This window comes from Podarcis bocagei (assembly GCF_964188305.1).
Source record: "Podarcis bocagei genome assembly, chromosome: 15".
Lineage (NCBI taxonomy): Eukaryota > Metazoa > Chordata > Lepidosauria > Squamata > Lacertidae > Podarcis > Podarcis bocagei.
Window position 1 is genome coordinate 34402032 of NC_138141.1, and position 12558 is coordinate 34414589.

At 46.7% G+C, this 12558-nt stretch overlaps 1 protein-coding gene across 8 annotated transcripts in view; it reads left to right on the forward strand.

Moving 5' to 3' along the window:
* The window catches only part of SH2B2 (SH2B adaptor protein 2), a 57309-nt gene that overhangs the window by 32406 nt on the left and 12345 nt on the right, over nucleotides 1-12558 (forward strand). For all 8 annotated transcript variants that reach the window (XR_014002580.1, XR_014002581.1, XR_014002582.1 and 5 more), the window contains 2 exons: nucleotides 1443-2327; nucleotides 9116-9217. Coding sequence is in view for 4 of the 8 variants with exons in the window: in XM_081173001.1 (XP_081029127.1) it covers nucleotides 1443-2327; nucleotides 9116-9217 (987 nt within the window). In the remaining 4 variants the exon portion in view is untranslated. The remainder of the gene's footprint in view (nucleotides 1-1442; nucleotides 2328-9115; nucleotides 9218-12558) is intronic.

The window sequence follows — 12558 nt, forward strand, 5'->3', positions numbered from 1 at the left end:
AGTTTCCCCATGTGAGTAGAGTTGCCTGCTCACTGTGTAACCGCATTGTACTCATCTAGGGTGTCCATGAGTCAAGGCCAGATTACTGTGGGTGTTGTTCCCAAAATAGGGCCCCACTTGTTCCCAAAAGGAACACACAAAATAAAGTACAGTGGTACCTCAGGTTAAGTACTTAATTCATTCCGGAGGTCCGTACTTAACCTGAAACTGTTCTTAACCTGAAGCATCACTTTAGCTAATGGGGCCTCCTGCTGCCGCCGCGCTCCCAGACCACGATTTCTGTTCTCATCCTGAAGCAAAGTTCTTAACCTGAGGTACTATTTCTGGGTTAGTGGAGTCTGTAACCTGAGGCGTATGTAACCTGAAGTGTATGTAACCTGAGATACCACTGTACCACAAAGTAAGTCATACAGTATCTTAGCAAATTTATTATGGCATAATTGTTTGTGGACTGGAGACAATACTAGGGATGGGGGCAGCACCCACCCACCCATGGCCTCAATTCCAGGGGTCCTGATCAGGTTGTCCTGCCTTGGGCCAACATAGGGATCACTCACTGTGTCCTGGATCCAATCCCAAAGGAGTCTCTTAAATATACAGCTGGGAAGGGGGTCAATTCTACACCACCCAGAAAGGAGAGTTGGGCACTGGCTCCTACCTTCTTTTGGAAGATGAAGCCAGAGGTCAGGGTAGGTCTCGATTTAAAAGTGCTTATATTGATGTTTAGAGTCCTATACAACTCAGGACTGCATTACGTCAAAGACTGCCTTTCTGCATATAAACCAACCCTTGTGATCTTCATCAGATGTCCTCTGTGTGTTCCACCTGAGGAAGTGTGAAGGAAACGGGCCTTTTCAGTGGTGGCCCCCTCATCTGTAGACGGCTCTCCCACGGGAGACATGCCTGGTGCCATCCTTGTCCATCTTTAGGGGCCTGGCTAAATAATGCTGTCTTTTACAGTGATTCTCACCTCTTGGTGGAGTGGGCCACACTTGTTCATATTAATAAGTTGCTGTATGAGCATTTTATATGTTCTATATTGTTCGTTGCTCTGATTCCCCACCCAGCCACCGGCTTTAAATAGCTTTTTATGTGTTGCATTTTACCTTGTCAAGTTGCTTTGAGAATTTTTACTGTATAAAGCGACTGATAAATGCAGGTAACAATAAATGATGACAATACTATTTGCATGCCTGGGTGGGGGATGAAGAAGGATGCATCACTGTGACGAAGCTAGCCTACTGCACAAAAGATAACATTCATAATCATTCTTCTTCCAGTTTTTGCCACACGAATGCCATCTGGCCCTTGGAAGGCAGTCCAGAAGGCAATGTGGCCCTCGGGCTAAAAAAGGGTTCTGCCTCCCTGCAGTAGCAGGGTGTCTCTGTGGGTGTCGAACAGAACTGCCCATCTCTCACTGTCTCTTTCTTGCCTTTGGGCAGTTTGCCAGCAGGTGGAATGGACCAGTCATGAATGGCGATGCCTTTTGTCAAGATCCTCCCTCCCAGCTTCCCGACTGGAGGGAATTCTGTGAGCTGCACGCCCAGGCTGCTGCAGTGGACTTTGCCCAAAAGTTCTGCCAGTTCCTGAAGGAGAATCCGCACTACGACACCCCCGGGGCAGAGACCTCCTTCTCCCACCACTTTGCCGCCAACTTCTTGGACATCTTCAGCTTGGAAGTCAACAGGGTGTTTGTTTCCAATTCCCCCACCAAATACAACATCGTGCCATTTGTTGGGCTTCAGAACTGCCACATGCCTTACGGGCAAGACCTCCTGCCGAGGAAGGAGCAGGCCTCCACGGAGTCCCTCGACAGCATGGACAACCCCGTCTCCTCCGGCAGGTATCTGAGCCAATCGCAGCAGGTCCAGGCCCGGAAGGTCTCCTCCTACGGCCAATCCCGGAGTTCGGAGGATGTCTCCGTCCACGCCACCTCCAAGCCGAAGTTCAAGAAAGGCTTTTCCCTGAGGAATATGAGCTTGTGTGTGGTGGATGGCATGAAGGAGATGTGGCACAGGAGGTCTTCCCCAGAGCCCGGTGCAGAAGCCACGCAAAGCAGGCGGTCCGACAGGGAACACTGCCCCTCCGGGAACAAGGAGCATGGCGATTCCAGGGAGAAATGGACCCACAAGCTGCGCCTTTCGAAGGGGCAGTCTTCCAAGGTGGATCTGGTGGACATTCAGAGGGAAGGGACCCTCCGCTACATGGTCGCTGACGATACGAACTGTGTGGGGAGTTCTCAGTGGCAAAAGTGTCGGTTGTTGCTAAGGAAAGCTGTGAAGATGGAGGGAGAAAAGTTCCTTCTCGAGTTTTTCGTTCCTCCCAAGGTAAGGACTTCCGTAGCTAAAACCTGCCTTTCATATGTATGTATTGGCTTTGTTTGTTTGCTTTTATTTCAATGGGGTGAGCGTCGGATTGCAGGTGCAGAGAAGCCAACTAAGCAAAAGACAGAGATCGGGAAGCGGAAGCCGAATGCTTCTCTGCACTCAAAGTGAACTTTCACCCTAAGAAGGGTGAAAGGAATCATCATTCTGTAGTCTACTTCCAGTTGAAATGGCTTGTATCTGAGTCTTCTTCTTTGGCGATCACTCAGGGATGCGGGTGGTGCCGTGGGTTAAATGACATTGCCGATCAGAAGGTCGGCGGTTCAAACCCCTGCGACAGGGCAAGCTCCCGTTGCTCGGTCCCTCTTCCTGCCAACCTAGCAGTTCAAAAGCACATCAAAGTGCAAGTATATAAATAGGTACCGCTCCAGCGGGAAAGTAAACGGCGTTTCCGTGTGCTGCTCTGGTTCGCCAGAAGCGGCCTAGTCATGCTGACCACATGACCCGGAAGCTGTATGCCGGCTCCCTCGGCCAATAAAGCGAGTTGAGTGCCGCAACCCCAGAGTCAGCCACGACTGGACCTAATGGTCAGGGGTCCCTTTACCTTTACCATAGTTGAGTAAGATTGACTTCCATGAACCTGATCTTAACAGTGAGTCCGTAAGTGACTGCGGCGGCCAATTCTGGATCCACACGCCCTTCCACAGTGGGGACATAGGTTTCTGGGCGGGAGTTGGTCACGGTGAGGGTTTGCCAAGCATGCCTTCCTCTTAGCATGTTTCTCCTTTTCGTTCTGAGTTTGTCCATGACACCTTTGGTAAAGGCTGTTCTCCACTTGGAGCACTCACAGGCCAGTGTTTCCCAATTGTCAGTGTTTATACTACATTTTTAAAGGTTTGCCTTGAGAGAGTCTTTAAACCTCTTTTGTTAACCACCAGCATTATGCTTTCCATTTTTAAGTTTGGAATAGAGTAGTTGCTTTGGAAGACAATAATTAGGCATCCATACAACATGACCAGTCCAACGAAGTTGATGTCAAAGAATCATTACTTCAACATTGGTGATCTTTGTTTCTTCCAGTACACTGACATTAGATCACCTGTCTTCCCAAGGGATGTGTGAAAATTTTCAAAGACACCATTGAGAGAATCTTTCAAAGAGTTGGAGATGGCACTTATAAGTGATCCATGTTTCACAACATATACAGTAAGGTTACTTGGGTGCCAATTTTAAATAGTAGTTCTTACAATGACCAGCTGGCATAGAAACAGCTCGGGGACAGGAGCTGCCTGATAGAGCTGGCTTTTCAGCTGAGCTCATGGAACAGGCCCCTTTTGTCATCTCTCCCACAGCCCGATGGAATGACTGGCTGCTGCCAGGTACCAGTTGCAACTGACCATGAAGGCAGAGCATAACCATTGTGGCTAGCAGGCAGCCTTCTCCTCCATGAATTTCTCCAATCCTTTTTTAAAAGCCATCCGGGTTGGTGGCCATCACGGCCTGCTGTGGGACTGGTTTCCATAATTTATAACTAAGCGCTGCATAGTTTTGTATTATTCACATTGTATTGTTTTGCTGATGCCAGTCTGGGCTCCTTTTGGGAGGAAGGATGGAACGGAACCCTAATGAAATCGATAAATAATACATAATCCTGTATACTGAGTCAGGCCCGTGGCCAGTGTTTTTGGCTCAGAAGGCCGTGGTTCTGCAAGGTCCCAGGCCAAAGTCTCTTCCAGTGCTGGAGATCCTTTTACTGGAGTATTGAGCCAGTTTGCTCCCTTGAGTACCCGGGGGCCCATTTCCTTCCTAAAAGGCTGCATGTAAAAGCAAAAGGAATTACTGCCAGCCAGGCTGGTGCTTTGTCTTTTGTTGAATCCTTTCCTGTCTTATTTTTTCCACATCTTGTGTGTGTGTGTGTGTGTGTGTGCGCGCGCTTTATTATCCTTAATCGATTGTCTCTCTTTAAATGTCTGGGAAGCGGCAGTAGATAAGAAGCTTGTTCATGCCTCCCCCCCCCCCCGCCCTTTGTAGCTTGTTTCCAGATGTCATTTTCTCTCACAATTGCTCTGTTATAAATGCCTAAAAGTTTCCCCTTCCGCCTACACAACAACCTGGTGCCTTCCAGTTTTGGACTACAACTCCCATGAGTCTCAGTCAGCACAGTCATGCTAAGTGACTTGTGAAAGGGGGTCCAGTTTCTTGTAGTGCTACAAGCTAAGCAGGTCTGGATCTAGTCTGGCACCCCCTAGTCTGGCACCCATGGGCACCATGGTGTGTAAGGATGCCTTCTTTGGGTGTCCCCAGGCAGGAGGCCTTGGACCCTGCGAGAATTTTGTTTGGCCACTCCCTCTGGCTTCTGTGGTTTCAGTGGGCATCTGTTGCCCACAGGTTCAAGTATATATTTTTAGCCAGAGAGGCCGAGCTGCCCAGGGAATTCCAGTGCGGCCTTAAACATGTGGGAGGCAAATCCAAGCAATGATAAAAATAACAGAAACAATAGGGGCTAGCAGCTTGCTTTTTTTAAAAAAAAAAGGAAAATACAAGTTAGGATTTTCAGGGGAGCTGAATTCTATTATCATTGGGGAAGGGTTACAGCTCAGTAATGGAGCAATGATTTGCATGCAGAAAGGACCCAAGTTCAGTCCCCGATGGCATCTCCCAAGTGGGGAGAGCTGCTGTGTGAGAGATCCCTGTGTGGAAACTCTGGGGAACTGCTCCCGTTGGAGCAGACCAGGGCTGTGCAATGCAGAGCTAGACAGACCCTTGATCTAATTCTGTATAAGGAAGCTTCCTATGTCCCTATAGCCTTCCGGTGTCTTTCCACACACCCTGAAGTTTCTCTTGGTATCAAGAAACCGCTCTGTGACCGCAGCGGCTTATTTGCTGCTGATTTGTGGAGCGTGTTTCCTTTTTGGCCATTCTCTGGATTTCTTGCTAGACCAGCTGTTGTGACAGCTGGGTGTGAAACAGGCAGCAGCCGCACGCGGTTTCATGCCTGCAGCCTGTGTGCCTGCTCCGGGTTCAAGCATAGCCTTGCACGAAACCTTCCCTCGCTCATCACGGCGTCTCTGTAAATTGAGCCGAAGGGAATTTGTCACTCTGCAGGGGGGACCGGACAAGGGCGCATGGAAAATCCCATTTCGGTGAAACCCTTTTATGGTGCCTGTTCTCTGGCTGTTGCCAAACAAGCAAGAGATCTTGTTTCCATTCATTCCCTTCTAACCTTTCTCCCATCCCCAAGGAGGAGGTCGTGGACAGGTTGCTTAAAGCAGCTCTCTGGGCCAGTGCTTAATTTATCCCTAGGAAAAGAGAAGTGTGGACTGAAGCCCCCTCCCCTCTTTCACACACCCCTCCTCACACACAAACATTGCTAAACTGGGAGCCCTTCTCCCTAAAAACTCTGTTACTTTTGTTTTCCTACTACTTTGATGCTTATGCTGAGACCCTACCTACCCACCAGAGTGGTGCATGCTCTAGTTATCTCCTGCTTGGACTACTGTAATGCACTCTATGTGGGGCTACCTTTGAAGGTGACCCGGAAACTACAACTAATGCAGAAGGCGGCAGCTAGACCGTTAGGAGTGGCCGTTGAGACCACATAACACTGGTCCTGAAAGACCTATATTGGCTCCCAGTACGTTTCTGAGCACATTTCAAAGTGTTGGTGCTGACCTTTAAAGCCCTAAATGGCTTTGGCCCAGTATACCTGAAGGAGCATCTCCCCCCCACCCCCCATCATTCAGGTAGAGCTCCAAGGGCCTTCTGACAGTTCCCTCACTGCGAGAAGTAAGGTTACAGGGAACCAGGCAGAGGGCCTTCTTGGTAGTGGCTCCTGGCCTGTGGAACGCCCTCCCACCAGATGTCAAGGAAATAAACCATTACCTGACTTTTAGAAGACCTCTGAAGGCAACCCTGTTTAGGGATGTTTTTAATGCTTGATGTTTTATCATGTTTTGAATACTCTGATGGGAGCCGCCCAGAGTGGCTGGGGAAACCCAGCCAGATGGGCAGGGTATAAATAATAGATGGTGATGATGATGATGCTACACTCAAGCAGTTCACAAGAAAGCATGGGGGTGGGAAACAACCGAAAGTATAAATACATCGAGCAAAGTGTTTTATACTCGGGGCTTCCACTTCTCCTTGCGGTCCTTGTCGACTCTGCCTAACCCTACCAACCTCTCCACCCGCCACTGCGTCCTGGCTTCTTGCAGATCTAGGATTGTGATGCAGCTCCTATGGAGACTGTGCGATGATAGCCTTACACTTCTATGTACGTATATAGAAAGGCAGTATGTTTTTATCTTCGTATAAAAGACATTTCAAAACAGTTTCATAATATTTTCATACTAAATGAGTGACTTCCTCTGACCTAGCAGGTGAAGATGTACAGTCATACCTCGGGTTGAAGTAGCTTCGGGATGAATATTTTCAGGTTGCGCTCCGCGGCGACCTGGAAGTAACCGAGTGTGTTACTTCCAGGTTTCACCGCATGCAGACGCTCAAAATGACGTCATGCGCGGAAGCGGCGAAACGCAACACACGCAGTCACATCTTAAGTTCACTTCAGGATGCGAACAGGGCTCCAGAATGGATCCTGTTCGCATTCAGAGGTACCACTGTAGTGGATTGTTCAATGGCATCGGTGTAGAACATTTTTCTGTTCTAGGTGGCAAGTGGTAAAAGCTTTCCTCTGGCGACTTGGTCAAAGTGTCACATGGGGGCTCTTGTTGTTTGCCGATGAGGAGATTGGTGTGCACCTGATTAAGAGGAATCACAGAATCCCAAAATTGTAGCATTGGAAGATATCTATTTCATATTGTCCAGGGTTCTAGGTTTTCTATTTCCCGGCTGCTGTTGCATTTAAATTGACTGTGAACCAGTTTGGCCAGGGGAGAAGCAAAATGTCCTGGCATTATAACACGGGTAAGTTCTACTTGACATTGCAAAGAGAAAAGGAGTGACATGTCTGGAGAGCCAGTGTGGTGTAGTGGTTAAGAGCGGTAGTCTCGTAATCTGGGGAACCGGGTTCGCGTCTCCGCTCCTCCACATGCAGCTGCTGGGTGACCTTGGGCCAGTCACACTTCTGTGAAGTCTCTCAGCCCCACTCACCTCACAGAGTGTTTGTTGTGGGGGAGGAAGGGAAAGGAGAATGTTAGCCACTTTGAGACTCCTTAAAGGGAGTGAAAGGCAGGTTATCAAATCCAAACTCTGCTTTCGGTAGCAGCGTTGCATTTCTTGTGGTCACCCACTGAACATTGCTGGATAGGCAGTTTATACATGCTCAGAGACATTGCTCTCTTCAGCTAGCAGGTGCTATAAAAGAAATTAAAGATAGTACTCCTGTTGGGCATTTGGAAATAGAATATACAAAACAAAACAAAAACCACCAACCCACTCATATTTCATTTATGTTACCATGGAGGATATGATTTCAGGGCTGAAAATGTGAGTCTTGGATGTGGACTCTGTGTTTTTATTATTATTATTATTTATTTATTGTCACACTCCATTATATTATCACTGTCCATCATCAACAACAGAGTTCAGAATAAAAATACATTAAAAAACCAAAAAAAAAACCAACAGAGCTCAGTTTTCTATGAATACAATTTACTGGGTATAAGCCCTATCAAATGAATGGGATTGGAGAAAAATAGCTGCCTGCAGCAGATCACTCTTTCTGATCAGGCTACTCAGGAGAACACCTTTTTGGCGGGTGAAGTCCATCTTAGCTTACCTGTACCGGTCTCCCCCCCCCCCCGTGTGTGTGTGTGTGTGTGTGTGTGTGTGTGTGTGTAAAAAGCCTTTTATATTTCCTCTTACAATCTTTTGCCCTTCCTTAGCTCTTTGTGGCTGCTTTTACTTTTTTTTATTAATGGGAGTTTTTCAATAGTTAAATTCTGTTTATCTGTTCAAGGACTTTAAAAAAGGAAGAAGTTTAGAAATGTAAAATTATTGCTGATGTTGGAACACAGCAGTGTGTGAAAATATGTAAATGAAATGTTCCCTATTCCTCTTCCTATTTCCCAGTGGGTGCTGTACTTTTAATTAAAAGATTCTGGCGTCGCTGGAGAAGATTAGGGAAATCGCATTTTTAATAACGTTGCCTTCATGTGAACAGCCTTCCTTCCTGTGAACAAGCCTCTGCTATCTCCTGAGGAAAACTACTATTTCTAAAACAATTGTCATATACAGTGGTACCTCGGGTTAAGTGCCGTATTTTTCGCCCCATAGGGCGCACTGGCCCATAGGGCGCACCTCGTTTTTTGGGGGGGAAATGAATAAAAAAAATTATTCCCCCCCAGCCCCCAGAACAGGCTGCTATCCGCAAGCCTTGCGAGCCCGGCGGCAACTCCCGCCGGGCTCGCAAGGTTTGCGGATAGCTTCCTGAAGCCTGGAGAGCGAGAGGGGTCGGTGCGCACCGACCCCTCTTGCTCTCCAGGCTTCAGCGAAAGCCTGCATTCGCCCCATAGGACGCACACACATTTCCCCTTCATTTTTGGAGGGGGGAAAGTGCGTCCTATAGGGCGAAAAATACAGTACTTAATTCGTTCCGGAGGTCCTTACTTAACCTGAAACTGTTCTTAACCTGAAGCACCACTTTAGCTAATGGGGCCTCCTGCTGCCGCTGTGCCGCTGTTCTTACCCTGAAGCAAAGTTCTTAACCTGAAGCACTATTTCTAAGTTAGCGGAGTGTGTAACCTGAAGTGTATGTAACCTGAAGCGTATGTAACCCGAGGTACCACTGTACTTTTTTTTTTTAACTCCCTCTCTCTTTTGGCCTCCAGGCTTCCAAAGCGAAGGTCAGCATCCCTCTTTCGGCCATCATCGAGGTGCGCACTACTATGCCCTTGGAGATGCCGGACAAAGACAACACCTTTGTGCTGAAGGTAAGGCACCTTAGGTAGAAAAAGCCCACTGTGTTAGCCACGTGTTTCCCACATCAGCCACTGGTGCCTACTTTCTTTATTTGCAGTCAGCAGTCCGTTAAACTAAGGTTACCAGATTTTTCTCAATGAATCCGGGGACACTTTTCAACTTCAATTGATTTTGTATGGGGACTGATTTGCAAATCCAGGGACTGTCCCCGGGAAACGGGGACGTCTGGTAACCTTACATTAAACATGATTCAAACCCAGATCTCCAAGTCTGTCTCACACTCCTCTTCCATTTTCCAAGTCTGTCTCACACTCCTCTTCCATTTTTGAAAGCCTGTTGCAAAAGGGAGAGGCAGATGCACTATTTCAAAGCGTTGTCCAGTTTTCGCCCTCCTACCTTCCTTGTGTGATGAGCGCTCTTTTTTTTTTTTACCCTTTCATTAAAATTGCACCGCCTGCCTCCCTGTAAGCTCTGGGCTCCCTTTTTTGAAGAGCCAACTCAGGGATGAAACGATGCCCTACGGGCAGGCCGGGTTGTCATGGAGACCGGCCTAGCTGCTGCATGAGCAGTTCCTTGGCAAATCGAACTTATGCAAACTTCCATCCAAGCTCTCTGTCAGGGTGGACAAAAGGCACTTTTGTGATGAATGAAAACGTTGACATTTGCTTTGTGTTTGCACAATTGGATTGGGGGGAATGGATTTCATTTGTTTCTGGGTTTTGGAGGTCCCCCCCCCCCATCCAAATTAATTTTCCAGCTTCCTGAATTTATAGAGACCATTCATGGAATGAGGATAGGATGTAGAGAGACCTGGAGATGAGAGATGAGGTGGGGCATCTTACTGGCTAAATTTACTTTTCTCTCTTCCTGCCCCAGTCCAGCAACAATCATTGGTGAATTATTGCCTTTGCATCAGTTGAAATTCAAAGCCAAAACGAGACATGATGTGGGTTGGCCTTTGCATTGTTATTCTTTTTAACGGTTTATAAAAAGATTTATATACCACAAAATGGACAAAAACCTCAAAGCAGTTTACAGAGAACAATATAAAATATTCATTAAAAATACCAGTAAACACCTTTAATTCCCTTAACACAGCATTCCTGTTTTAAAGATTCTGATAAATGTGCACAACTTAGGGGCTGGGAATCCAATGGTATTTTTAGACCATCGAGCGCACCCCAGCTTTTAGAAAAACCGGAGGATGTGACACCTAGTTCAAATTCACTTGACATATAGTTCATACAGGGGATTCACTGAAATAGTTGGCAGTCTTTGAAAACTTACATATTTCTGGGGGAAATCTCAAGGGTGGAATAGTATCATTTATAAAGGTTTGCGGTCATGTTTCATGAAATCTAATTTGAGTTTAAAAGCTTTTTGGGAAGATGACTTGGGACTATCAGTGATAAGTCTTTGCAAAGTGGTATGGCAGAAACCCCTATTAAGGTTATTTTTTTCAGAGTTAAGGGATCTATGATAAAAGTGGTGCTGAGGTGCTATTTTATTCACGTGAAATAGGTTCACATGGACCCAGGGTCTTCCAACAAGTGTTGTAGAGGTCATCTACGGTTGGGTACTTCCTTTCACATGTGGTGGACTTGCTCCATGGTACACTCTTTTTGGATGAGGGTTTTGCCCCCCCCCCCCCCCGATTCTTCTGTTGCCTCTCAGGTTATTCCTTATAGCCGCAGTCTCAACTCTGTTTTCTGTTTTTCCTGAGGACATGAATCAAGTAATTTTGTTGCTTTTAGCAGCAGCCAAAATAGAAATTGCTCATCATTGGAACCACTCCTCTATTTTTACATTAGAAGGTTGTTGGTAGTGTAAAGTTTGGAAATTGGCTGTGCGAGATAAATTGACACAAAAGAACAAGCTTAGCCGGAGCAAAAAAAAGGATAAATTTGAGGAAACTCGGTCTCTTTTAACCTTTCTAACCCAACCTGTACTAGCCATCCACTAAATGACCATCTTCCTTTGGGGGTAAGACCATATTTCCAGATATTAAGATTTTATTATTCTCATAAATCTCATCCTACCACTGTATTTTCTTGTCTAGTGGGTTTTTTCTTTCCGTTTTGCTTTTGCTGTCAGATATAATCCCTATGTTTGCACATACTGTGCTTAAAATATCTCTTGTCTCTTCCCTTGTTTATTTCTTTTTATGGTTAGTATTATGTTAATATTGAAAATTAATTTAAAAATGCATTAAAAAAACCAGTAACACCAAACCTTATACACACACACACACACACACACACACACAGGTACCTTGGTTGTTGGACCTAATCCATTCGACTCCTGGAACCGTTTGAAAATTAAGGCGCAGCTTCTGATTGGCTGCAGGAGCTTCCTGCACCCAATCAGAAGCCGTGTCAAAAAACATTTGTAAACTGGAACACTCACTTCCGGGTTTGCGGCGTTTGGGAGCCAATTTGTTCGGGAGCCAAGCTGTTTGACAACCAAGGTACCACTGTACTGTATATACAAAGAAGAATGTCAAAATATGGGCAAAACCAGCAGTTTTTTACAAAACTAAGGGGGGCCCTTCTGCTCACTTGCCATCCCTGCTCTCTCTGCCTCAGTTTCCCTCTCTCTGCTTCAACTGGGAGAGCTGGAGATTCAAGACTGCCTGAGTAACTTGTCTCCACATCACCAAACCCTTCCATTTTACCCCAGGTTCATCTCTAGCTATCCACCTGTACCCCCTTCTAAGATGGCAGGGAGCTGTCTCTGTCCTCCACCTGCTTTGCAGTGTAGGACATGCTAAGGGTCCCATTAATCCGTAAAATGCCTCTCTATACAATGCTCCTATGTTCCTCTTGCTCCTTCAGTTTCCTCTCGCACCGTTCTTTTGTGCGTATGTGGGGAAGCCATTTATTGCCGCAGCTTCTAGGCTAGGATGGAGGAAGTTGGGGAGTCAAACCAAGTTTGCCTCACCACACTTTAAACTCCCTAGGCAGACCCCGACCCCTTCCCTCTCCTACCCAGGTTTCGACCTTTCATTTGGGGGAGGGAACTTCGTCCCTTCCCTCACCCCACATGTATTTCTCTTTGGGGGCTTGTTGCTCCCCTCAAAGCAAAGCCTCCCCTCTGGGCCACACAGCCGAACATCTGCCTTTCTCTTAGCCGTATAGCAGAGAGAGAAATGCACACAATGAAATTGTGTGTTAGAATTGCATGAGGCAGACATGTACCTTCAATAATAAGGGACATGTGAGACTCTAGGTGCTAGCTGGTGGGAGAAACGCACTCTTTTCTTGATCTGAGGAATCATTTTATTCCTTCACACTTTTCTAAGGGTGAATCCTGGATCCCGTTGAGGCTTTGCACATGTGTGTGGGAATGTGGA